Source organism: Malurus melanocephalus, unplaced genomic scaffold (genome assembly GCF_030028575.1).
Source record: "Malurus melanocephalus ecotype Western Australia unplaced genomic scaffold, MMel_1.1 scaffold_93, whole genome shotgun sequence".
Taxonomy (NCBI): domain Eukaryota; kingdom Metazoa; phylum Chordata; class Aves; order Passeriformes; family Maluridae; genus Malurus; species Malurus melanocephalus.
The window spans coordinates 96,562-123,660 of NW_026623325.1; the positions used below are offsets into that span (position 1 = coordinate 96,562).

A 27,099-nucleotide genomic window follows, 5' to 3' on the forward strand; every position below is an offset into this window, starting at 1 on the left:
AGCAACAAAATGGGAAAGAAAAATTCCTCAAGCAAGGAAACAAAAGGAGAAACCTTAACCCCACAACAGTCAGTAGCCTGTTACAGTTACAATCTGTAACCAGCAGGGTCTTACTGGTAATGAAAGAAGATATCCATGGTGGAGGGACATCCTAATATCAATGATTGACAGAGTACACTTGGTACTGCCCTTTCTTGCACTGGAACAAACTCTTAATGTTGTTCTCTTCAGCTCTGTGTTGTAACTGCTTTCCCCAGGACCAGGCTGTCTTCATTTCCCTGCAATTGAAGGAGTGCACTGTGCGTAGGCCTTGGGGGAATTTCTGTTAGTCCTTGCCTTATGAGATTACTTTAAGCAGTGAGATAGAGGGTCTTTTAACCATACAGTTCTATGTTACAAGGTCACTGCAGTCAGTAATGCAGTTTCACTGCATGTCATTATTTTCACTGCACATTTATGCAGTTGGTAATGCAGTTCTCATTTTTTATATTGACATGCTTCTGTAATGTGACTTCTGCTTTAAAGGAGACAAGGATTTATAATTGTTTGCTCTAATTTCCTTCAAATGAATCTTCAGATGCATAATTTGAATGCCCAAAGCTCCTATTAGATATTCAGTTGAAATTCTGTTCTTGAAAGCTCTTAAAACAAAGGACTGTTTTAGGACAGGACAAAGGACAAAGAACAAATGAAAAATTATTTCACAGCATGCCCAGCACCAATCACTGCTGAAGTGGGGCTTACACTTAACTTTGAACCTGTCCACACCAGTGTATTTCATGGAATTGAAGCATTCACAGCGATATGAAATGATGGGACTTTAAGCTSTGTTTGTGACTTTCCAAGGGTTGAGCTGACACTGTCAGGTGGTATCAGCCAAATGGGGATCATCTGCACTGTTGACCAGTAATGGGATTCTGAGAGTTAAGCAGTTGGTTTTTGGTATTTGACTTGGGGATTTGTTGGGATCAAATAAAACTATCAAGTCAGGTCAAGCGTTTGATTTTTTTACTCAGGACTATTTGTCATTGCTGGTGATAGGGAAAAAAACAGGTAAAGTTTCTGCAGCCAGTAGCTCAGACAACACAACAATTGCAGTAATAAGAGTTTGGAGAACTCTTTAAGGTCCTCCTTAGCACTAAATTCTGCCACAGGTTTTTCAGGGAAGCTAGAGCAGGTGATGTCATTTCTCTACTCCTTGAAATATAGGTACATCACTGAAGAGAAGGGAAAAATTAAATCTCTGGTTCTGGACAATGACACAAAATTTTAAATATTATTAGCTATCTGATGCAGTTTAAAAACACCATAGTTTGAATATAATAGTACTACAAATTAAATTTACTGTAAAAAAGGGTATATTTCTAGAATACAGCTAGAAAGCAAGAAGATTCTAGTGCYAGATCTGTGTTGAAACGCTTTTGTCAAGTCTTCATATCCTTATCCCTCTTCCTGAATGTAACTTATTATTTCTACTTCGCAAGGTCACACTGAATCCTCTGTCACCTTATTATCACTAGACAGTCTTTCAGAGTTTTTTACTTCATGTCAGTTCTTCTCTTAACTCMTTCCTGTGTTTTAGTTGAAGTTCATGGATTTGCAGCATGTTTCTTACGAGCTGTTGAAATCTAAAATAGTTTTATCACCTTGGAAATTTTTTTTCAGAATACAGTCTTGGAACAGACTTGGCTTTCAGGATTCAGGTTTCTATGTTTGCATATAGAAGCATCTCTTTTAAAATTTTGTTTCTTTTTTCCCCCTTTTTGCTCCTCACAGTTCCATCTTAGGACAGTCCTAGGCTTTTTGCCTTAATGATTGTTTGGGAAGCCATATTTTTATTCCCCTAATGATTAAAAATGTCTTGTGCTTTGCAACATAATTATTTTTGATTTTATATGTWGTTTATATCTATATCTGTTCCTCTGCAGGCTTTATTTTTAAACCTTAAGTAATTTAACTTTCTTATCTACTCTTGATATTGTAGGGGACATTTTGTTTGATTCTATGTTGTGTGAATGAGACTTTTTTAAAGGATTTATGTTACATTGTCCCATTATTACCCTTATCACTGTGGTCTGTTTAGTATGTAGGATTTGTTTGTGGTTGCTCCATACTTCTGATTATCTGTGTTGTTTTATTCTGTATCTCTTGCCAAATGTCCATGTCTCTGAGGCAAAGATGATTGGGGCAGATGTAGTTAGAATGCACTGCATCATAAATAAAGATATTGGTTGGTTTTCTGTTTTGTTCTTGATTTATTTTCCTTTTTGATTCCACTTAAGTGGTTAGCTCATRTTGGAACATTATGCACCGTAATTTGAGATCTTTAAGTGGGTGATAAAAGTAAAGTTCATTAGTGTGTGAGTAGTGCTATATAGCCATCTTTCTGCATTAATTTGTGTTTTCTGTAATTCTGTACATCATTCTATTATCAAGTTCAGTATCACTGTGACTCCTCTCAGTAAGTTTGTTGTTGACAGATTTTTCTGACCCAGTTTTTCACCCTTCAAGTTTTCTTGGGAATGTGTGGAGCATTATAAATCCTAGCTGAAATTCTTGGAAGTTCCTGTTAACAACCTTCCCACTTTGTGAAAAGTATCTTTCACTCCTATATAAGTCAACACTTCAGCAGTGTGTAAGAGGGTCTGGTCTCTTATTCTGCAGTTTTTCATCCTTTAATGTTTTTTTCCTGGGCTTTCCAGGCTGTGGCTGTTTCTCTGATCTTTTTCCTCATCAAATGTAGTTACAACATAGTCTTTATGCAAAAGTAAGTAATTTGAATTGTGAACAGTAGTGCCAGGGCTAATATTTCAGTTGCCAGAGTGATGGATGTGGGTGGTGGGCAGCTGAGCTGCGAGTCAGCGGGATGCAGATGCTGACTCCTCTTAGGGAAGCAGCTGCAAGAGGGTGCTTGGCTGTGCCAGGAAGAGTCAGGCTGCGCAGAGCCTCTTGCTAGGATTCACTGATCAAGACTGGAGGCAAGTATTCTTGCCTGGAAGGCAGACAATCCTGAGCTGAAAGCCTGGGAATGAGCATCAACCTGCCAGGCAGGTTCATCTCCTCACCTTGGACAGTTTTCCATGGTTTTTTTTCTACTACAAACAAGCTGGTGGGACATCATTTTGTCAGCATTTCCTTCTTCCTTTCAACTGTTCAGATTTCCATACCTTTCCACAGATGATTTCTGGCTTTTTCTTTTCTTTTCTCTCTTACGTTATGCTTAGGGAATCTGAAATCGCACGGTGGCCACTGCTGTTGTTATTTTGGGAGGTTCATTCATAGGCTACTGATGCTGTTGGTTGGTTGTGCCGCCTACTGGCCTTTTAGGCTGTGCTTAAGGGATGTGTAACCTCCTTGGCAGCCCTGCTCTTAAGTTTGCAGTAGCACCTCTGTGCTACCTTCAGTACAGCTAGATGACTCGTGGCTAAATTACATCAGTGTCTGTTCAACTGAAGTGGTGATTTACAATGTTACGTTGTAGCAAAAGTTCTATTGACCCAAAGGATTTTATGCATTTCGGTTCTTAAATCAATTTCTTTGTTTAGGAAGAGTATGGGTTTAGCCTGGCATCTTTGGTCAATCCATGCTGAATCTTGTCCTGTTTTGTATTTTTACGTCTTTTGTTTCTGTTTCCGCCAAATGTGGTTTCAGATCCTTGCATCCCACTGAGTTCACCTGTTGATGGTTGCTCTGTTTGTGACTGTGCTGTATTGCTCTGAAAACAATAGTCTGTATTACATATTCTGTACTCTAATATTCTGTAATCCTTTACTCTTCCTGCATAACAACTCTGCTACTGTTGTTTTTACTCTATCTGCAGTCCTAGGAATCAGTTTGATTTCAGCCCTATTAGCTGACTTGTATGATGTTATTTTCTCACTTGGATCCCTGTTTCTGCTTACAGTGTTCCCAGTAAATTGTCTTGTAATGGTTATTTATTCAGGAAACTCTATAATCCTGCAGGTTTGATTTTACTTAGATACATACTCTTAAGGATTTCACACTCGCTGGTAAACAGACTCTTCTAATGAAGCTGATCTTTCCTCCAGCTGCTCTCCAGTTGCTGACTTTCTCAGCCAAACCTTTCGGGGCTGAGCTTTTTCATGCTCCAAGTATCCAAGGCAGTAGGTGCTGGAGCTTGTGACACTAACTGTCCACATCTAGGAAGTGTAGGTCCAGAGGGACTCATTCTTGGAGAGAATGAAATGCTATCTTCAGGGACCTCGTTTGCAATTCCCAAAAAACTGCTTTCCTACAGAGCAAATGGATAGTTTAAAATTCTGTTTTTACTTGGGTCTTATTTCTTTATCATGTTTTAACAAGAGTATGCCTTGTGCTTTTCCTGTGACCTTTCTGTAGCATCTGGGGAACAGAAAATGAAATTTTTTCACGTCTGTTTCATATTAGACATATTGACCACTAATGGCCAAGGATGGCAATAAAAAACCTCAAATAATGAGAAAAGAACATTCAATAGGAAAATTGTAATCTCTTAGTTCTCGTGATAAATACATACATTCTTTATTTTACATAGCCACCAAATAGCATAATATGCTTAATCCCAAACTCTGTGGGAATTTTGGGCTGGTTTTGTTTATTACTTACTGAAATTTTTTTCTGATCCCGTACACCTCTTTTCTGTCTTAGAATTTTACATTGATCTTCTGAAAATCGTTCTTTTTAGTTGTACTAATACTTTTTTTTACTTCAGTGTTCTTTCTTTTGTTCAGAGTTTCTTTTTTCATATTGTATCTGAATGACTATGATAGTATGATAGCTATATTAAAATCATCCAAAATTGGAAGCATTTCTCAGACTATGCAAATAAAACCTTGGGAAAGTGATCATTGAAGTTGCTGTGAACAACAACTTCACAGTTGTTGAATCTTTGTCATTGGCTATACACATAGATGCAAACATTCATATCTGCTTTTAACAGATCATAAATGTCTGTGTTGCAAATGAATGAAGCAGTACTTACCTTTCTCTGGTGTCTCTCCTTATACTCTGTATTCCTCTCCTAACTGATGTGCCTTTAACCTTTTGTGTGCCTCTCACATTTGTTTGTCCATTTGTTTACCTCCAGCTTAGGTTTTTCTTTTTTACTAACCTTTCTATATATAAAACTGGAAAGTCTTTCAGCAAACACTGCTTTAGGTTTAGCTCTGTACTCTGTTGCTTTTGAAAAAAAAAGAGGATTTTTTTCCTTTTCTTTCTTCTCATCACATTTCCTGCCTATGGAAGTTGGTTTGGTATCTTGAACTAAAAACGCTGTGATTTGAAACACAACTCTGCTGCTCTGTGGTGCTACATCTTAACTTTTCTCCATTTCTGATTGGACTTTATTAAATTTGTTTTAGCTTGTTTCATCTCTCCTGTCATGTTGTATTTTTTCCATCTTTCACTGGGGTAAAAGAATTGCTTAAAAGAATTTAAAAAGTCATGATTCTGAGAAATAATAACAGTATAAATAGTGTATATAGAAGTAGCAAACAAGCAAATGCATAAAATGTTTTGAGGTAAATTGATTTTTAGAGAATGAGAAGACATTTCAGAAGATGCTTGTTTGGATTAATGCTCTTTAGTTTTGGGTTTTTTTCAGAGGACTTTTATTCTCAGAACTTGCTATTTGTCTGCTGTGCATTTTATTTACTATGTTATGTAACCTCTATTTGCTGAAATTTGCATTTCTGCTTTCATGAATACATTATTTTTCAGAAAAATTTTCGGTCAGTGAAGAACTTCATTAAAATTTCTATTTATTTAAGAAATACATTGCTGGAGGCTTCAGAAGAAACAATATCCTAGAATTTTTAAGCTTTGGCATTTCTGAAGTATTTATTGATTTAACAGAAATTTATAGAGAAGAGAAATAATAGGATATTAAATTTGCAGTCAGAATAAAAGTAGCTTTACAGATATAATTTGAAAGAAATCTAAGGTATTAAAGTGAATAGCCCCACTGTCTCAGCTTTCATTAAATGATGCACAGGCAAAGACAGTAATGCATTTTTAAACATAAAACTTGCCTCAGTCAGAGGTTAGCAGTTTGCATTTGAAGTAAAGGACTGATACAAAGGCTTAACACTTGCAGTTTCCTTTTTAACTGCTTGTTCAAACAACTGATCAAATGCTTTCTTATGAGACTTATTGTTTGCTTTCATCTGTCTTAGCCATGTATTTCACTAATGTAGAGTGATTTGGTAATGGCTTGGCAATAAGGCAGTGTCTGATCTGAACATAAAGGTTCAGTATTTGATGTTTCGTTTTTGTACTTAGCACAGCATCCAGGACACAGCTGATGAGGGCTTGTAGACTGTAAAGAAGGTTGGGACACAAAGGAGATATGCTGCTTTACAGAGGTGCTCACCCAATGGCACAGTAAATGAGAATTTTCTCTACAGAATGCAACTACTGCCAAATAACAGTAGAGAAACTGTGGGCGATGAGCATTTACTCTAATTGCAACACTGACAACGAGGAAGCAACAGGATAAAAATAAACACCTAGTATGGTACCGTGCCTTCCATTACTGTAGCATTGGAGATTTTTGTATCTTAAGGGCGGCAATCTTCTGTCCACATATACTTTAGGCTGAGTCCAGTGGAATCCAGCAAAACATTTCAGATCCAAAATACACTTCAGTTACTGGTTCTTGAGTTTTGTTCTGTGAACCAACACTAATCCTTGATGTTTATGGAATGAGGCAAACTGAACTCTAAGTAGCATTGGAGGAAGTGAAGAGGCAAGATAATGAAAACGATTGTTTATCTTGAATTCTTTAGATCAGTAGTTCCTCTTCTACAATGTAATGTAAAAGACTTGCATTTGAAGGCAAGGGAGCACTAAATATCTATTTCCTTTACTAACCAAATCTAAAAATTATAACACATGATTTGTGGATGTTAATAATGTACATTTTAAATGCTCCATGTGAGGTCCAGATTAAATGTGATCTATATTTTGTTTGGTGTAGATAATAGAATCTCTGAGTAAAGGCTGGGACTTTGTTGCATAGGCACTTAACATACTACATATATTCTGTACCAGAGCTGCTGGTTTAAGGTGAGAAAACAGGTGGGCACAAAAGACAGATGGAGAAGCACAAGGTGATGGAGACACTTTATGGGGGTTGTAATAAGCTGCAGTTGCCATTTACCATCTGCCCAGCTACAGAGAGAAATTTTGTGATACCATTTTTTGGTTGCAGTGCACTATTTTTTCTTTCTGCCTTAAGGATGTAGCAATGCATGTTCATATACAATCATATACCTGAGCAGTATTGGTTGGTAAACATTATTATAGTGACTGAGAACTGTTCCCAAGCTCTCATCTGTGTTCAGCACCCTGATCTGTGTGTGCTTGGGATCTTACTGGAATTGGGATCTTACAGTTGTTAAGGGGATATCAGTGAATGTTGATCTTTAACAATAAGTAATATTTTTTCCAATTTTGTTATGTAGTATTAGGGACATAAACAAGAGCACTTTTCTCTTTTATGTAGTGTTGTCAAGTTTTGCCTGAACTGGGGTATTTACATGAATTTGTTTTATATCTGTCCATTTTTCTTGCCCAAGTCATCCTTTAAGCCCTAGTGGGCTAATTTGACTCAATCAACCTAAGAAATACTTGATTTTAGGTCTGAAAGGTACAAAACCAGCAAGGAATCAAAACAGTTGTGTGCAAAGACTGATGCTGGAAAGTTCTGCCGTTTGAAATGCAATTCAGTCCAGCATCACAGCACCTTTTTGTGGTGAGGATGCACTGGCAGAGGGCATATAAAGAGAGTCAAGGTTTAAAGGAAAGAGAGTGTTTAAGGAGCTGGTGCATTTTGAGGGAGTCCAAGTGAAAATTGAAGCCTTCTCAGGGAGGAAATGCTTTAGAGTAGATACGAAGAAGGCGGATTTTCCAATGAATGGGGTAAAACACTCAAATAGGTTGCCCAGAGCATACTATCCTTCCAGAATTTTAACAACCTTATGATGACTTTTGTAAATCACGTGCCAGAAAACAAACTCATGGTGGCTCCTTTGAAAAATGGAGTGCTACAGTTTTGCAAATGGAGAACTTAATAGCGCCACATTTCAAAATGATTAAGAAGTTGGGTCTGTCTGAACCACCATCCTTGCAAGTGAGCAATCCATGAAAATATGAACATATAAAGCCTGACTAAGCAAATATTCATGGGAAACAAATTTGTTTGTGCTGTGGGAAGTGTATTTGCATTTTCAATTTGAATATTCAAAGTCAAAGTGTTTTTTATGGGATATATCTCCTGCCAATTTTGTTAACTTTTTTCCCTGGAGGAAGAGAAACAATTCCTTCCTTTTTTAGCATGCGCTTTACTAGGTGATTTTTTTTAAAAAAAGTAAAAATATGACTTTTTTGTTGCATATATTTAATTGTAAGCAGTGGGAGTGCAAATTATCAGAAGACAGATTTTATTAAAGCAGTATAAATAAATAAGCAGTTAGATTCTAATATTAATAGTCTGTTTTGCATAAGCTTGTATTAAATATAGGTATAAAATTTATTGAGAAGAAATACTTGCTGTTGGACTGACTCTGTGTAATAGTAGTTTTGCTTACTAAACATTCCAGTTTTATCCTAGCTAAGATATCGATCTCTTTGCACTGATGGCTCATACTGGACTTATTATTTCTCCCATAGCTCTACTAAATACTGAAATCTACTGATGTTCTAAACAACAAAATAGATAAATAAGATAATAAATTATGGCAGTTATCTTCTGCAGACTGCTAAACTGATAGAAAATGTATTGTGGTTAACGTCCTTGGAAGAAGCTGACTGTTTCAATGTAGTGTGAACTTCTTCTCATGCTTCTTGTCTTCTCCTGCTTATTTAACACCAAATACCCTGAGCAGCTTTTTTTCACTTACGAGCAAATCAGTCAAGTACCCTTATTGTGAGGAAAGCTCCACGTTAGACAAAGCATAAGAGAGAGTTCCACACCAGACTGAAATGGAAGTAATTTTATCCATATGGTCTCTCATACTCTGCTTGTCTGTGTTAGCCTAAACTTGGATATACTTTCTTATGTTTTTTTCCTCAGAGCAGTTGAAAATGATAGATAAAAAGAATCTTACCCACATTTCTGTAAATGGCTACAGGAATAAAATCTATTGAATGCATGATAAAAAGTTACTGCAACATAAAAAGCTGTATTGTTCAAGCATGGAAGCACTGTAAAAAGTGCTTGTAAAAGCATTTCAGATTTTTTTCCTCTCCAGAATATGAGTAAATCATAGTATCTTCTTTCTTTAGAGAAAAATAAAAGCAATTAAATGCAGCAGTACAATGAGATAACATCTGTTTTTGTAGATTCAGTAAGAAAAACTACTTTTATATATATGTATATATAGGTATGTATTATATATATGTGTATGTATATATATATATATGAGCTTTCATCATCTGGGAAATATATCTGCATGAAATGCTGTAAGCATATACTCAAAGTAATAAACTTTGTAGTTTTAAATGGTGTGGCTTGTGCAGAGATAAAATTTGCATGTTCTTACAAACAGGTCTGTTTGCAGCAACTGTATTCTATTTCAGTATTGCTGTTACAGAATTTGAGAAAATGCTTGCTCTGGAGAAAAGGGATCAAAATTGCTCTTTTATCTCTTTTTTGGTTCCATATTGGGTTACTGTTTTGGATAGAAAAAGACCACTAGCAATGTGAAATAAACAGATATCCTCCCACTCACTAGTGTTTCTTACATAGAATCTTTTTTCTGCTAAAAAATTTTAATAGGATGTTATTGTTTAATATAGAATAAGATGTGTCAATGTAGAGGCATATGTTTAAGATCCAGTTTCTGCACTGACAGTCAATCTGGTATTGTTCTTGGTTTTCTTGCTTCTCCAGCTTTTGCTGTGCTGTTAAAACTCTCCAGCTGCCTTGACATTCTGGGTAATTGAAGTGGTATTTGGGTTTCTTCCAGTTGGGATCACTGGGTGGCTCTTGACACAATGTGAAAACACTTGCAATCAAAATAGGAAATACTTCTCACCGTCCTAGAATTCTTGACTTTCAGACAGATTATTCTTAACTGAACAAATGTCATCTGCCACACATGACCCATGCATTCTCTGAAACTACTTCAAAAACTATTGTTTTTTTGAAAGAGACAAGTGTTTACTGTATTTTTTAAGCTAGGTATCAAAATTTATTTTTAATGGAGACCTGTCAGCAACTTCCCTTATTTTTTTAAGAGTGATGAGAGATTCTGAGTCCTAAATGTAATTTTTTCTTCCTTTTCTGTCACCCATTTAAATTTCCTTTTTCAAACTCTTTGATTTTTCGCTACACCAGTTTGCTTGAAGTAGTGTGTGTGAAGTTGCCCCAGGTGAGCAGAGTGAGCTTTTCCATCTTTGCTGGAGCGAGAATGAGCATAGGGTGGAATGGGGTCCATGATTTTATTGCAGTGGCCCAGTTGTGCTAATTTAAGCTGCTATGTCCCCACTATATTGCCAGCTTCAGGCTGTTTCCTTTAGTGTGCATGGTGGCTCCAGGTTCCTTCTTCACTTAGGGCAACTTTTGTAGGAATTTGTGGGTGCCCAGGAGCCTAGGTAAGGCTCAAATGGGATAATTCTTTGGTGGTAGAGAAATGAAGTCCAGCCAAGAGATGTTTGTCAACAGACAGTTCTTAATTCAGAGAAGTTTCTCAGGAGACCATGTTCCATGAGTTGCAAGTACAGGAATTAAGCCTGAAAATGAGCAAATTGCAGCTTATTTGTCAGCATTCGTAAAAACCCTTCAGGAATGCAAACCTGTTGTTTAATTTCTGTTACTTAAATTGGGTTGGCCCAGCTCTTGACCTTGGTACACAGTGAGTCCTGCACCAGACTTCCCAACAGTTCATTGTGTTCTCAGTGGGAAGGCTAAGGACATCTCTTTGGATGGCAGAAATATCTTCCATCACCAGTTGTTGAATCTTTTCTCGTGAATGGTCTGGCACTTACAGCTCAAGTCATAATGCCATTCTGTTCTTTTTTCTTGCACTTTCAAGTGGCTTTCCTGCAGTGCTGGCCTTGGTGTTACAACACCAAGGAAGAGATAAGGATGACTGATCAGTGCCACAAATCTTCTCTTTGGTTGTTTGAGAGCATTCTTTGCTGAAATCAGTGATGCATTTCCGTTTACTCTGGTTTGTGAAACTTCACTGCTAAATTTTTATGGATTTTCAGTTAGCACGAGAAGTGTCCAGATCTAAGCTATGTATTTTGGTGAATAGCCAACATGACATTTGTTCATGTGTTATCACTGTAGTCTTATTTTTCTGTCTGTGCAGAATACAAAATGCACATTTATTCAAAACTAATGCAGCTAAATTTCAAAGGGAGAAGAAGAGTGCCTAATGTTATACAAAGTTAATTTATGATGATGAAATAACTATAACAAGTAGATTATGTTAATTTCCTAACATCTCTAAAGTCCAGTGTGTTCTTCTGGAGATAATTACGAATTTGATTTCAGCTTGATTTTCTTCCAAGGGTCTTTAAAATATGAGTATTATGGCTCAGATAGGATAACCAGAACATAAATTTTCCTAAAAGCTGGTAGCAAAATTGTAAATGCGGCTCAGGAGGAGAGATCCAGTTTGCAATTAATTGGCTGACATAAACTTCAAGACATTGAGCATTATTGACAGATGTTTGTTCCATTTTCAGAACACCTGTCATAAATTGATTGGTTGTGACATGGCCTGCAAAACTCAGGGTGCACACAGAGCAGCGACTGTGGGCCTGGCTGGGGGGAATCAGTAGCACCCCAGTAATTTGTCTTTCAACACAGATCATTGTCGTCACTGTAGCAGTTCTAATCCTTGACCTCTCTTAGCTCTCCTTGATCATTTTTTAAACTTCAGCTATTACTTTTTAGCATGGATTCTATTAAATATTCCACAGAAACTTAAATTAGTTAGTTCTGTTATAATGGCTTTGTCTAAAGAGTCAAGAAAATTTTTTATTGCGAATATGCCTTTGGCATTCTTGTACTGAAAGATATTTCTTATTCCAATTTCCATTTCATTTTTGTAATCCATCATTCCTCTAAAACTTGCTGTTCTGTCTTGCATCCTTTTGAGTTCATTGGCTCATCATGGTCTGGCGTAGCCTGATGTCCTTGCCCTTCACTGTTTCCTTTAAATATTGCTGTTTCCGCTTCTAAATAATCTGTTATTTCCAGGAAGAAAGATTTATTAGAAAAAAATAAAATCATACAACTGATAGAAGATCTTGTATGTTAATGGGGACTACCTGATCATTTAATGCCTGAACTGGGGAAAAGAAATTACCAATTTATTTATTTTCTTCCAAATGAGTGGACAATTTCGGTGTTCTGTTTGCTGGAAGCTGAGTTGTCTTTGCCCTTCTAGTTTTAGTGCCAGCTTTGTGCCAGTTCTAAATCCTTGGAGCAGCAGCTTTTCTCAGAGCTCGGGAAGGACCAGCACTACTGATGGGCAGCTGTGGAGCTGTGTAAAAGAACTGCAGGACCACTTCTGGCAGCATTATAACTCTGTACTGAATACATGCATAAAGCAGTCAAAATACTCAACCAATTTTAAAGAAAAAGAATAATAGCTGGGAAATATCTTTTTCTGGTTATTATTGTGGCTTCTGCATCAGCCTTTAGTTGTGAAGAACTCCCGTCTTTTCAGATTGTCCTTGATTGACATTTCGTTGAGAGAAACCAGCTACATTCTTCTCAGGTCTCTCAGCAGCAGTGAGCAGCTCCCTCAGCCGATCTCCCATTTCTCCCTCCAGTTATGTGGTGTTTTCCTCATGTGTGCAGTGCTGCTGCCATTGCCCCAGCCTGACTCCTGGGTGTCTGGGGTTGTGGAGGAGACCCTGGCGTGCTTGGGCTCTGCACTCCTTGTTTGGGAGCTGAAGTCAACCTAGCCTCATCTCAAAGATAAACCCTCTCACACCACCAACTAATGTCAGCTCYTCCTTCTCTCTAAAGTGGTGCTGTGCCCCGGTGGAGACAGAGGAATGGCTTCACCTGTATCTGCTCCTGTGCCCAGAGAGGAGCATTCTCTTCGGAGGGCTCTGAAGGGGAAGGGGAGGAGGATGTGCCATCTGTGTCAATCAGAAGAGGAAATGAAGGCTCTGTGAAAGACAGTGGTGGTTATCACACTAATTACCGCTGAAAAATGCCCACTGCTCAAATGAACAAAACTCAGTCTGGGGTATTTTTTCAGAGCATCTGCAGGCTTCACTGTTTGTGGTCAAAGCCTGTGGAGTTGGCAATTAAATGGGCATAGGTTGTGGTTTTAGCTTGTGCAAAAGGAGGGAGAGAGTAAGTTGAGATAATTATGTTTCTCTTTGCAAAGTAATGTTTTTGTTACTTTCTGATGACAGATCAGGAGAATGTAACAAACAAAATGTTTTGGAGAAGCTTCAGCCTTGGCTGCCGCTGTGTTCCTAGGGTTAGGCCTGTGGCTTTTTGGGGAGAAGGGGAAGGTCACGCTCATCACACACAGTATAATATATTCAGCCTTAAAGAAAAACAGCAGGGAGGTTTGGTCTTCTCAGCCCACCTTTTGATTTAAGATTCTTCTGTAGGGTATTTTTAAGCCATAATTTTAACCATGTTTTGACATTTATTTAAGCCTTGGCTGCCTTACTGGTTATGCAGAAAAGTATTTTTTTCCTCTTTTTCCTTAGAATAACTGTGTCCTGAAAATAGTCACATTAAGCCAAATGATCTTTATTTTACTAAAAAAAGCCCCAAATTAATCAGTTCATTAAATGTCAGCTTAGCATTGCCTTCTGACTCTATTTTCCAGTGATTCAATTTCTCTGAATATTTTAAATTAACTGTCTTGCAGTAAGATATTAAGTGCAGCCTGCGAGAGAAGGAACAATTTTCAGCTGGAAAATTTCAGAAACTGAAAATTTATTAGGTCCAGAACATAGTATGTACCCAGCACACCTCAGGACTTAAAGAATTCTTTTCATCTTTAAGGGAAGGGCAGCCTTGCCTTTCCCCTTCTGCTTGTCTCCTTCATTCCTGTTTTGAGTGTGAGCCTTTCATGTGAAATACTAATAGGTAATGAATAAGCAGAATCTTTCACCTGCTGAAAACTGAGAAAATATCTCAAAATCGTCTTAGGTGGAGGTCCATAATAGTAAAAAAGTTGCAAAGAAGATGCAGGTTTTCTTAGCTCCTCAACTCCACCTTAATGTGGTATGCAGTTTGGTTTTATTTGATTTAGGGTTTTTTTTTTAGAAGTGACACACAAAAGATGCGTAGGTTTGGCCAATATGAAATACATGATCTTGCTCTCCTAGTTTGCCAAGTTGTGCTGGAAATGGCATCTTCATGATAGCCTTTTCTTGCTCACAAAAATGGAAGCTCTGGAACAGGGAGGACAAATAGCAGTCAACAAAATCATGGGATTTGCTTGTTAATTGATATTGTGTCTACTTATCTTGGATGTAGTAGTACTGGAGAATTTCTTGGTTCCTGTGTGTTTCTGTTGGATTTTGTCAAAGGATTTTGTTGTAAGGGTGCATACCTTATAATGGGAGGGAGGAGTGGAATGAAGTAATTTTGTGTCTTGATCTGGCACTGCAGTTACTAGTGGGATTAATCATTATTTGTGATTCATCATTCTTCGGTATTTATAGACTGAGGCAGTCTGAGTTATTATGATACCTTGACTTGCACATGTTTCTTTGGAAATACATTTTTGTAGCAATCCAGACCTCCAGAAGAAACAAAAGCTATAGTAATGTGTTTGGTTTTGAATTACAGTATTCTGGAATGTCTTTATCTTCATTTAGTCACGCATACTTGGTTCTAACTTAATTTAGTTTTTGCCTAGAAGAATGTGAGTAGTTCTGTGTTCTCTATTACACCTCACTTACATAAGCTGCATGAGAAGTGACGGCTTGTATTGCTTAAGGCCTAATGCTTTAGAAAGGGGTGTTGTTGCTGCTTATGCTCCCAGATGATGGACATTTTCAGCCTAATGCAATAGCTGTGCTGAAAAGTCCTGTGTTCCAGTTATTAAATAGGGACATCTTTCAGAGTGAGATACCTAATTATTTTAACCCACAAATTTCTTTGAGAATGGATTTGTTCATGTCAGACCTTATAATAATAAATATAGGGTGTTTTTTCATCTCATTTCTTGTATAATAGTCTTATACTGAAAGGTTTGGGAAATGAGCTGCAGTGATTTTGTAGGTAAATGATAAAAACTGTTTGTTGGCATATACAGATAGAGTTGTGTTTACAGTTATATAATTTATGGTCTTTGAATCAAATGTTTGTGGGGCCGAGGGAGCTTGGCTCTTCACCAAAGCATTTCCTGTTCTGTGGAAGAGTCAGAAATACGTAATATAAAAAAATGAAAAGAAAGAAAGCAGAGGGAGAGGGTAAGACAGGGAAGAAAAAAGGCATGAAAAATTGATTGTGTAATGCTGCTCATTCATGGTTCCTTCTGGTATTCTAGGATTTTTATATCAGGGTAAAACATTAACATTCTATTATTCAATATAGAACATGAAAGCACGCAAGTTTTCTCATGGATGTGGGGATGCAGGAATTGTAGCCAGATGTTTCTGAAGTACCTGTAAAGAAACAAGAGGAAATGGTTAAAGCAGAATTAAAACTAAACTTGAAATGAATGCAGATGTATGGGAGTGTGTGGAATAAAAAAATATTTTCTCTCATCTAAATTCATAGTTGGAAGTACAGAGCTACTGATGGAATCCCCGATGCCCTACAAAGGTAGTTTTTATTGAAAATGTTGGTGTCTTTACCATTGGTTAAATAGTTATGATTTTATTATTTTATTGACAAAGTAAGTTCAGTAAATTGCAGTAAATGTTGCTATTATCAACATATTTTTCTTAATATTTGCTTTTTTTAGTGACTTGTTGGAGAAACTTCAGCTTCTATCTCTGTTTATCCTTTGCCAAAACTCCCGCTTTTAAGTCTTGGTACCAGCTGCTGAAAGAACAGTCAGATATCAAATGGAGTATGCATTAATTCCAAGGAAAAGTGTAACAATTTAGTAGGAAATTATTTTAGTTCTTTTGAGTGTTTCAAAGGTATTTTAGAGAAATGCTGGCCTCAGAAATGGGAGTAAGATTTATCATTGAAGAACTGTTTAATAAAAATTTCTGTACTTAAGCTTGGCTCTTTTCAGTGGTTAGAGATAAGTACCAGACAGGGACCTATTTACTGGGGCCTGTTTTTCCTTTCCTGCTGTCATACTCTGTATACAAGTAAAAGAAATCTCCTAAATAAATACCTTTTTTAAAATACAGGGAATTATAGCAAATTCCTTTCTAAACACAGTGCCAAGCTAATCATGTAAATATATTGCAGAATATTTCAGTTGTTTTAGCAAGTGGCAAGATTTTTTGATCCTACTTCCTGCATTTCATGTTGAATACTGAAATTTTAATTTTAGACTTAGTTCATTTCAACTTTCCGGGTTTAATTTAATCTGTTTTAGAGAATAGCACTATATTGTTTACCAATAAAGCTTTTCTCACCAAACTCTTGCACCCAAACACAGAACTCTAATGAAACTCGGAATCAGACGTGATCTTTTGTGCTAGAAGTAATCAAAACCATCAAGTAAGAATGTGGTTGCCATAGTACAGGTCTGTTGTTGCTGTAGTTTCTTTCATCTGTGTCTCTTTCTTTGATCTGACAGGCAATTTTAACTGGAGCACAGTAGTGGGATGAGCTGCTGGTCTTGTGGTCTTTGTCCATAATACGTGATGTGCTGGTTTTGGCTGGGACAGAGTTAATTTTCTTCATAATACTGAGTGTGTGGCTGTGTTGTAGATTTGTGCTGGAAGCTGTTGATACCACTGAGTCATTTTTATTACTGCTGAGTAGTGCTTACACAAAAAACCAAGGTTTTTCTGCTCCTCAGCCCACCCTACCGGTGAGTGGGTTGGGAGTACACAAGGATTTGGGAGGGGATACAGCCAGGAGAGCTGGCCTGAACTGGTTCACGGGACATTCCAGACCATAAGGTGCCATGCTCACCATGTAAAGCTGGGGGAAAGGATTGGGATTGGGATGTTTGGATGATGGTGTTTGTCTCTCCAAGTCACCGTTATGCATGGTGGAGCCCTACTCTCCTGGGGTGGCTGCCCATGGRAAGTGGTGAATTAATTCCTTGGTTTGCTGTGCTTGTGTGCACAGCTTTTGCTTTAGCTATTAAATTGCCTTTATCTCAATCAGGAGCTTTCTCACTTCTGCATGTCTTGATTTTCTTCCTGATGCAGGGGGAATGAGTGAGTGAGTGGCTGCATGATATTTTGCGGTTGGCTGAGGTTAGGTCACGACATGTAGTTAGCAATATTGAATAGGGGTTATTAGAATGCTTTTATTTACTTGATTTTTGTTTCTCCTGTTGCTGTGATTTTGAAATTATTCATGTCTGTGCTATTCTTTATGTTAAGAGTGCTGTTTTCTTTTGAATACCAACCTGGCTCTTTCCTTCATGACTGTTATTGTAAAACCCATATGCAGTTCTTGCTGTAAGTTTTTCTCTCCTGTAAAATACTCTCTTTTTAAAATCAACATTATTTCACTAGGTTTAGAAAGGAAATAATTAATAGCTGTAGCAAGCAATTTAGTTGTCTAAAATTTCCCAGTTCAAACTGTAATATTACATAAAGAATTACCAACCAATTACTTCAGCTTCCTGCTTTTTCAGTGTCTTGCTTGAAATCTTGCATGATACTACTTGAAAAAGCCAAAATAACACACATATAACACCCCCCAAAAAAAAGCTTCAAGCCAACAAAAACCCCATCAATCTGCTCTTTTAAGACACCACTTGAAAATTGAAGATCATGTTGATATTTGATTAATGTGCTTTAGGAGTTTCTGGAAAAGCAAATAGAACAACATGTAAGGAGCACTGTTTTTTTTCTTTTCAATATATCTGCCTATTTCCAAGTTTTCAGAACTGCTGTGGTAAAAGCTGTGTTCAGTGACATATACAGATGCTGTGCAAATTGATTGGATGATGTCTATGCATTTAAGCGTCTTATTTTTTAACATTTAACTAAAAAGTAAAATCTTAAAATACTTCACCAAAGCAAAATTAGTCAAACTTGTATTACAAGAAAAGTAGATCAACAACACAGGCTCACTAAAGAGGCTTGTTTTCTTAGGAAAGATTGGGTGAGTTTTTTTTGTGGAAGCAGCTTTGCCCTGATGCTTCTCAGTGGCTTTGGCTTGTTTTGATGTTCACAACATTGCAAAGTGAACCATAACTTGTGTGCAGTCAGCAGAATTGAGGAAGGACAGAAATGGCTGATATTTTGGAGAAGTGGGCTGGAAATTAAGATCAAGACTACCTAGCTACCACAGATGATGAAGAAAACCAGCATCCATGCATCCCCTTGTGGTCATGCCCCATCCTAGGATTTTTGCCTTTCTGGTCTTGTATATTCAGTAGGAATACAGATGGCTGCTGGAGTCAAATTGTGTTAACAAGAGGAAGTTTTTGGCGTTTAGCGTTTTATAGGTACTTGAAGTTAATATGGACAGGACTTCACAGTCTGACTGTTGTGCTTCTTCTCATGTTTTCTGTCTTATCTTTAGTAATTATGTGTAAGAAGTGAATTTTATAGCTCACTGCTGCTTCTGTGGTTAGGTATTTTTCTGGAGGACTGAAACTCTCTAAACATATCTCCACTGCGAGTAATCAAAGCCTTGTAGTCTGAGTTTGGGAAGTTTATGGGGTTGAGAGGTAATGCTTTATGGTTAGGCTGCTTTCGATTAGTGATTGGAGGATAAATTAGTATTCTGGAAGTTGTGTGGTGCTTCCTGGATGAAGACCATCTCTGTGTTCTTTCCATGGCATGAAGAGGAGAGCAGCCTTTTTCTTTGTCTAAGATTTGGTAGCTTCAGTCTGCAAGCCTTCTGTGGGGAGACAGAGGTGACTCGACAGAGGGATCAATGTGCTTGGTGACAGTGTAAATGTGATAATACTTATGGGCAGTTTCTTGAAGAAATAGAAAACAAGTGTATGAAATTGAGTCCCGCCATTTTTGTTTCTCAGAGTCAGTGCTGTTGAATTCTTCGTAAAGTAATAATGTTGGGAGAGACTGGAAAAGACTTCCAGGTACAGCACCATTGTTCCTAGGAATTCTAAGATATAAGCAGGAGGGTGAACAAAAGCTCACAACCTCCTAGAAATGCAATAATCCATGTTTTAGCTAACGGAACTGGAGAATTCATTCTAAGTTTTTTTTTTTCTACTGATATTTTACCCTACCACAGTAATGTAGTCCTGTCTTTAGACAAGCTTTTGTGCTGAGTATTCTGTGCTTGCTTTCAGAGGTGTGTTGAGTTGAAATTAAAAAGAAAATTATACTTAGAAACAAAGCAACTTTATGTTGATGATGAGTAACACTCTAAAGGTCAAAGCATTTTGTCTTGGTTATGGTAAGTGCTTTGATCTTGAGTTACTGAAGATTCCATGCTCAAGTCTATCTACTGACTTTAAAATTGTATTAATAAGAAAAAATATTACATGTTAGAATAGCAAAATTTACTGACAGTTGTGTTTCTGATGCCCTGTCTTTTCAGAAAGATGTTATAATTGAAAAATGGTAATTCTTATTTTTTAAACTTGTCAGTATCTTCATTTAGAAAACATTCTGGCATTGATTCAGCCTAAGAATATCAGATCTTTTAAGCCAGAAATCAAAAGCCCACTCCTTCTTGAGAAAAATAGAAAAGATCTTTTATATTAGTTGTAGTGTTAGTGTTTCCGTATCAAAATGTATTTTCAAACAAAATGAGTATTCTGTACTTCTAAGAGTTAGTTTTCATTGTTACTTATTAAATAATCCAGCAAACCATCTGGCATGTACAAAAGGAAAAAGAAATTTAGGCTTTTGATTAATAACAGTAGAAAATACCCCAACCCTGCAGCTGATCCTACATTTTATGCAATTTTTATGAACTTGAGTGACTCTTCTAATGTTTCAGCATTACATACCATTTTAAAGAGGTTGATTATTGCTATGGTCTTGTTTGATCAGTTTTACTATTGCCACACCTTTATAGAAGGAAAAGTGAGATTTGAGGGCCTATTGTATGGGGCATAGGAGGGCAATATGTACCTGCTGATGAGCAGCAGGTAGCCTCTTCTTATTGACAGGGAGGGGTGTGTGTGCCAGCTGGTGCTTAAACTGCTCTTAGCAACTTGAGTTCAAACACAGGATTCCTTTGATATTTTAACAGCAGCATGCAAACCTGTGCCCAAATCACTCATGCTGTTTTGCTTGGATCAATTGCTTATCTGATGGAATAATTCAGCTTCAGAAAGAGATTTATAGAGGTAGATAGTGGTTGAGCAGGACCTGCAATGGGCTGCTCAGTATGGAAAGCAGCTGTGCCCTCTCAGTTCTCTTTAAAATGCCCATGCCCATGCTTGCACTGCCACTAGGAGCAGAGTCTGGTTGGCAGCAGAAAGTCTCCATTCACCTGTGTCTGCTGATGTGGTAGTACTTCTGCCTGCAAAGCTGTGACCCCAGGTTGCAGCTGTTTACTGGACAGAGAGGAGTCGTGGCTCCTGCTGCCTTTGTGTTCTCTGCAGAACTTAAGGTTAACAGATGGAGGGGATTTTCTGGCAGCCTCCAGCAGCTGGTGGTGCCTGCTGCTGTGGGGAATGCTTTGTGAAGAAGAGAGATGGAACTGTAGAGAATGTCAACCTGCTGCTTCTCAGTTCTCAGGTATCTCCTAGTACAAAAGATGGAAATGGGGAATGAGTGAACAGTATGACTTGAAAACACAGGGAACCAAGGGTTGGCACTGAAGGTTGGGGAAGCCTGAGGTCTGATATCCAGTGTTGCATGTCTTAATATGGATGAATCCTGCTAGATGGGAAATAGATGTTTTGCTGTGGCCGTTTGAATGTGGGGTCAAAGCAAAGACAGGCAGTGACAGTAGAGATTTGGTGAGGTGGTCACAGGGTGTCATGGGTCATGGAGGATGTCACAGCTTTTTCATTCACCAGCTGCTTTCAGCCTTGTTTTTGTATTAAACAGTCTTTAATTTCTGCACTGCCAATATTATCGGTACCAGCATAATATGCTAATATTAAAAAATTGCTGTAAGTTTCAGACTGAAAGCAGCTAGTGAAAGAAAATGCAATGGTAGTGAATAATGTTCTCCCACCACCTTGAAATACATCTCCTTTTAAATTCTTCCTCTGGACAGCTCCTGTTGTTTTGCTAAGTAGTCCATATTTTGAGGTAAGGGTTTTATGCAAATGGAGATTCTCAAACAATTTGTGTTTGTAGAATAAGTAGTGATGAGGGAGTATCGCAGCTTTCTGAGCTGTTATGGAYGTACCTGAGCAGTACTAGCTGCAGAGTGAAGCAAAAATAGTTTGACAATACTGAGGACAAAAGTGCTGCTGCAGTTACTATTTTCTATAATAGATATGGTCATTACTTGATATCACAGCGCAGTAGCTGTCACAAGCCATTTTTCCTGTTRGAAGGACTGTAATTTTTCATATTTCAGTGCATTAGTGTGCTGACCATAATGACAGTGACTTTCTGAGTTAATTTTTTTTGCTTCCCTTTTATAGTGGATTTTGTATAGGACATGAAAACTAATTAAAACGATCCAAATAAAAAATGAAATTGAGAAAAAAATTCAGTTTTTCCATTTTCCTTCTGCTTGCTTTGACTGCTTTCTGTTATTTATTAGAAGTTTAGACAGTTTAGTATCTGTATTTCAGGCACTTTTTCCTGAGTACTGGAGAGATTGCAGTCTTTATGCGATGATGAGTAAGTTGTGAGTCTTCTCCTATGGAGTCTTCACCTATTCCTTCAGAATTTTTTTTGCTATAAAATAATTCCTGCAGCGTCAGTTGCTGCATAAAATGTCTTCTGCGTATTGTGCTGTTGTAGATACCGAAACACATTCAGTATTTGTTCTTGAAAGGAGAGTTCTTGGAAGAAGAGCTGAGGGTTGTCAATCTCCACATTCTTTAGTTGCATGATGTTGCCATCGGATGAGTGCCTTGGTGAAACCTGTGTAGGCAATCTGTGGATTTCTGTGGAAATCCAATTTCTGTGGACTCATTCATTAGTTTCTTTGGTGTCTTCACCACCTTTTTTCTCTACAATGTTTTCCARKGATGCTTATAACTTTTGTGATTTTKAAATGAAATAATGTTAAATTCAGTAAACATCACATGGCACTGATGTTCTCCAAGGGAAGTTGGAATATTCTTGCATGGCTATTTGTGGCATTCATTRACATACAAATAGCYCAAAATACTCTCCTGTGATGCCTGSGGGCAAAGTGATGACAWGTGAGAGGAAACTGCTATCTGRTCAGTTGTAGTTAATGGCTTMAAGWCAGTTATGCTGTATTTCTGGTCTGATAAGGCTTGGTAGCAGCATAAGCTGATGAATCTATTGTCCTTGTCCCATAAAGGTTGGTGAGACTTGAATGAGCCAGGTGTCCTGATGCTGGCAGGATTTAAATTATGCTAAATTTTTAGCACAGCAAATGAATTCTGATGATACAGCCTGTTTAAAATGCTTTTACGAAAGTTTCGCTGGCTGATTTTTACTGGAAATTAGTCTTACTTGTGTTTTAGGAATTAAATTTTAATACATCTAGTTACTTTTAGGGAAGTTCAAAGCATGTACTCTGAGTAGGAGAAAAAACTAAGGAAACGTGTTTTGTTTTATACAGGCTGCATCAAAATCAAAGATGAAGAAAAAAACAACTAAGACCCAAGAAGCCAAAAAAATCTTGAAGAAGAAATTTAAAGTTAACACAAAAGTAGTTTTTACTGAAGATGGAGAGGTAAGATCAATTAAAGGTAATTGTATTTTGGTGGGAATTGAAGTTGTARTTTCTATAAAGTCAAAAATGTACTTTATATCTCCATAAAAAAATACGCTTTTCAAAAGTATGTGGTTTTTTGTAATTGGCTTGCATTTTGCAGAAGTGTTCAGCTTCCATTTAGAAATCCATTGGCAAAAAGAGGAATGTTGAGCACTGACCTCTTTTCATCTTTGTATGTATAAGATACTTGTATGACAGCTTTAAGTGGATGTACAGAATATATCTCTTTTCTGCCTATTATCTTCAGTTTCAGGTGGAATCAAGAGCCTGGTTTTGGTTTTTTTTTTTTTTACAGAAATGTAAAATAATTTTCCTGTAGCTATTTCCCAAAGCTCCCTAAAGACTTGAGTTAATGTACTGGAATTAAAAGTAGCCCCTGGTTTTCTTCCCAGCATTCATTCTTTCTAGATTAAAAGTTTTGTTAGGAAAGCTGAGGAAGTACCAAATTTTGGCCTGTTGATGCTGAGGTAGCAGTGCTTGGAAATTTGCCAGTTATTTGATTGGTTCTTTTAATAGACTCTGGAAAAATGTATTGATTTTATACTGAAAGGAACTATTGTGGTTGCTAGTCACTCTAGGTTTGCCTGTGAAAATAACCTCACAGGCAAGTATCCAAGTTCCATGAACTTTTCCAACATTTGATTTCACAGCTTCAAATTCTGTGTACGTTGCTTTTCTGTTTCTAGCACTAAGATAAAAAGTAGGGGCTTTTTTTTGCTTCTTTATAATAATTTTAGTAAGGCATAAACAGAGAGGTCACCTTTACCAGTATACAATTTGCTTATGTGACTGAATGAAATAAAACATTTTATATTGCAGGTGCAGGGAGAAGAGCCATATACGTAATTACTAACATTAGACAGAACGCAAAAGGTTTTAGAGGTTGCCCCATTGAAAACTACAGTGTCAGATATTTTTAGAYATTCAGAAGCTGTTGGCTCAAAATTCATATGCAAATGTTTTATGTATGTATGCAATGAGGCAAAAAGGAGTAAGGATGGAGAAAAAAATTGTCACAGATTGTAGTTTGAAATGCAATACAATAGAGAAGGGGTGACATGAAAGCAAACAAAAAATTTGCATCTGTGKATGTTGTTGGTTTTTTTTCTGAGCTATGTAAAATTGTCCTTTGAAATTTTACTATTCTATTCCACATGCTTGTCTTTGATAAAGTCTTCTAACAAAATGTATTTTTCTAGAAAATACAGATACACAAACTCAGTTTTACAAAAGAATGTGGGAACGGTGGGTTGTATTTATCCATACCTGCTAAATAACACCCTGTGTACGTTAGTGAGTCCTAAAGTGTTTGGTTTTGCATTTGTGCTGAAAGATATTCTATATTTTCTGCCATGTAGATTCTTTTTACAAGTCAGTACCCTCCCAATCCATAAGCAAGAATGATTTCGCAATGACTTTCCAAAGAAAGTGTCTTCTCATACCATGAAGTATAAGCTACTAGGTCATAAGATAGATGGGGATATTTTTTGGTAAATGTGTAGTCTTTGTCTTGACTGTAGAGTTTCATTTATTTAAGGGAAGCTGGATGTGTTCAGTATGTTGTCCCATCAAACACTTCCAACGCAGTCTTAGTACAATAATCAAAAAACCCTTCCATGTTTATTCTCCTTGTTTCCCTCAAAATATGAACCTGCAGTCATGCTTTTCTCGTGTACTCTGTAATAAAGGCTTATCTAATTTTTTGTCTTGGTTAAAATGTTGGAATGTTGATTGTTCACGTGAAAGGTACTGTTTAGATGTACATGTGTTTTTTTTCTGTTGGTATGTTTTTGGAGAGTCATTTCTTGAGAGCAATTATTTTTTCTCCCCAAACGACTTCCAGGATTAGAAATTACTTGTTCTAATCAGGAAAGAGAGCAAAAGAAGGGAAGAAGTTCAAGTGAATCCACTAAACAGTAATGTGATATAATGGAGACACTACTTTCAAATAGTCATTTTTAACTGAATGTGATGTTAAATAAGGTATCTAAGTTTCTGTTGTCCTGAAGTTTTGTTAATTTGTTTCCTTTGCAAAAGACCTTTTTATTTAGTCTGGAAAAATAATGTATTGGAATATTTAGGACACCAAAAGTATGATGTGGAAAAAATGATTCTAACCACTTTTTTTTCTTGCTGGCATCTCTAATTCAGTTAGTGCAGCAGTGGCCACCTGTGCAAAAATCCAATTTGGCGCAAGCAGATGAGGAAGATGATGCCAGTGGTATCAACTTAGATAAAGCGAAGGAAATACTGCGTGAAGAAGACAAATTTGACAAAGAAGAGTACAGGAAGAAAGTAAAGGAAAAACATAGGGTAAGTTGATTTCTGCCTCAATTACTGAAGTGCAGAAATACTGTGCTGTGGATCAGTCAGTGAGGAAAAATACTTAAATACATTGTGAAATAAGTGAGTATAATAAGTRTAAGTTCATTTAAATTCTTCAGTTTGTTTCAGGATTACATTGCACACAGGAAAACTGTTTTGATGTAAGTAGCTGGATAACACAAAGCTTTATTCAGTATTAAGTGTTGGTAATAGAGTTTAATTTACAGATTAACATTTGTTTAGTGCGAGTATCTCTTTTTCAAACGGCGTTCAGTGGAAGGGTTTGTTTCACAAAAAACAGTATTTGGCATATGTGCTCTAAAAAATGCTTAAAGTGGAAGAGTATCTCTGAAACGTCTTCAGAATACCACTTGCTCAGCATTTCATATTACATTTCAGCTAGGCCAAAGTGTTAACTTTTTGTGTTGGTGTTGTTAGGGCTATCAGAATTTACTTAATGAATCACTCAAATTGTGTCATATGGTTTTGGCTGTAACTTGAAATGTTCAGTATCTGCAGTCTGGCTTCTCTCTGGTGTTTAAAAGCCTTGAAGTTGTGGACCATAAGTTTTCAAACTACTACTGTGTTATTTGTCATGGACCAAAGCAGGGTTTTTTGACCTTGCTGTGCACCTGTCATATRGAATACAGTTGCATGTCTTTGACTTCAGGGGCCATTCTGTTAGTCATTGTGGGGTATGGAATTCTCCAGATAGCAGATACATATAAGATCCCAGGACTATGTATTGTTAAAGGCCTGATTTATACTCAAAGCTTCAAATTTCCACATTAGAAAGTGTTGTTTTATTGTCCTGTACTGTAAATGCTGATTTTATTCAGTTTGACTTTCCATTGATTGTAGTAGTTTGTGCTAGATSTTCTAGTGTTTGTAAGGTTTGTATTTGAACAAAATAATTTGGAAAGGAATTGTGAAAGCTTCAAGTTATGTTTTGGCTCTGAAGTATTCCAGCTAAATTCAAAGCACATTTCACACATTTAATTTGAAAGTCTACTCCTGTGGTCCTGTTGCAGTCATTTGACAAATACAAAAAATCTCACGTCCGCTTTAGCAGTGTTGCATTTGAAAGGAGGTGAAAAGAAATCATGTTTTCTGTKCTTTAAATGAAATCCCAGTCAAGTTTACAGAAAACTGCTATCAGATTTCAAGGATGTGGCTTAATGAACAGAGGAGAAACCGATTCTATGACTTCGCACTCAATCTGTTATTCACTAGCAAATTCATGTACCTTGAGTGATGCTTTTGTGAGTTTTACATCAGMCTTCAATGATAATATACTTCAGCACTTGGGCTGTTAACACAGCTTCCTTGTTATAGTGCTGAGAACAAATTATGTTGGCCAGATATTATTTACCTGCATTGAAAAGAAAATATTTCAGCTGTGGAGATACTATGAAAAGAGAATGCCTCTTTTCAAAACGAAGGCAAAATTAACAGGTTCGCCACATTAGTGTCATGGGGATTTTTTGTAATTATGTAAAGTGTCATATGTGAAGTTTCTTGTAGCTTACTRCATGAGTGTTTTTCACATTACACCTAACTATTATTCCCTATGAAATGAAATAAAAGAAATAAATGATAGTATGTAAAAAAGAAGGAAATAGATTTTTTTAAAAAGAATTTTCTTTGTTGTCCTGTGAAATGATTGTCTAGTATTTAGGGCTGCCATTCAGTCATTGYGTGACTGACACACGTTGGACATTGGATTTTTTTGAGACTTAATCATTTGAGGGGAAAAATACTTCATATGTAAATTCTCTGTCCATGACAAAGTATTCAGTTACCTGATTGTAATTTAATAATTACAACTTCTAATAGTTTAGATTCCTAACATCCAAATTTAAGTGAGATGAAAC

At 36.9% G+C, this 27,099-nt stretch overlaps 1 protein-coding gene across 1 annotated transcript in view; it reads left to right on the forward strand.

Moving 5' to 3' along the window:
- DDX10 (DEAD-box helicase 10) overlaps window positions 1-27,099 on the forward strand; it is a 154,204-nt gene that overhangs the window by 73,708 nt on the left and 53,397 nt on the right. The window contains exons 15-16 of the mRNA XM_057368471.1: window positions 22,745-22,858; window positions 25,052-25,213. Coding sequence (XP_057224454.1) covers window positions 22,745-22,858; window positions 25,052-25,213 — 276 coding nt within the window. The remainder of the gene's footprint in view (window positions 1-22,744; window positions 22,859-25,051; window positions 25,214-27,099) is intronic.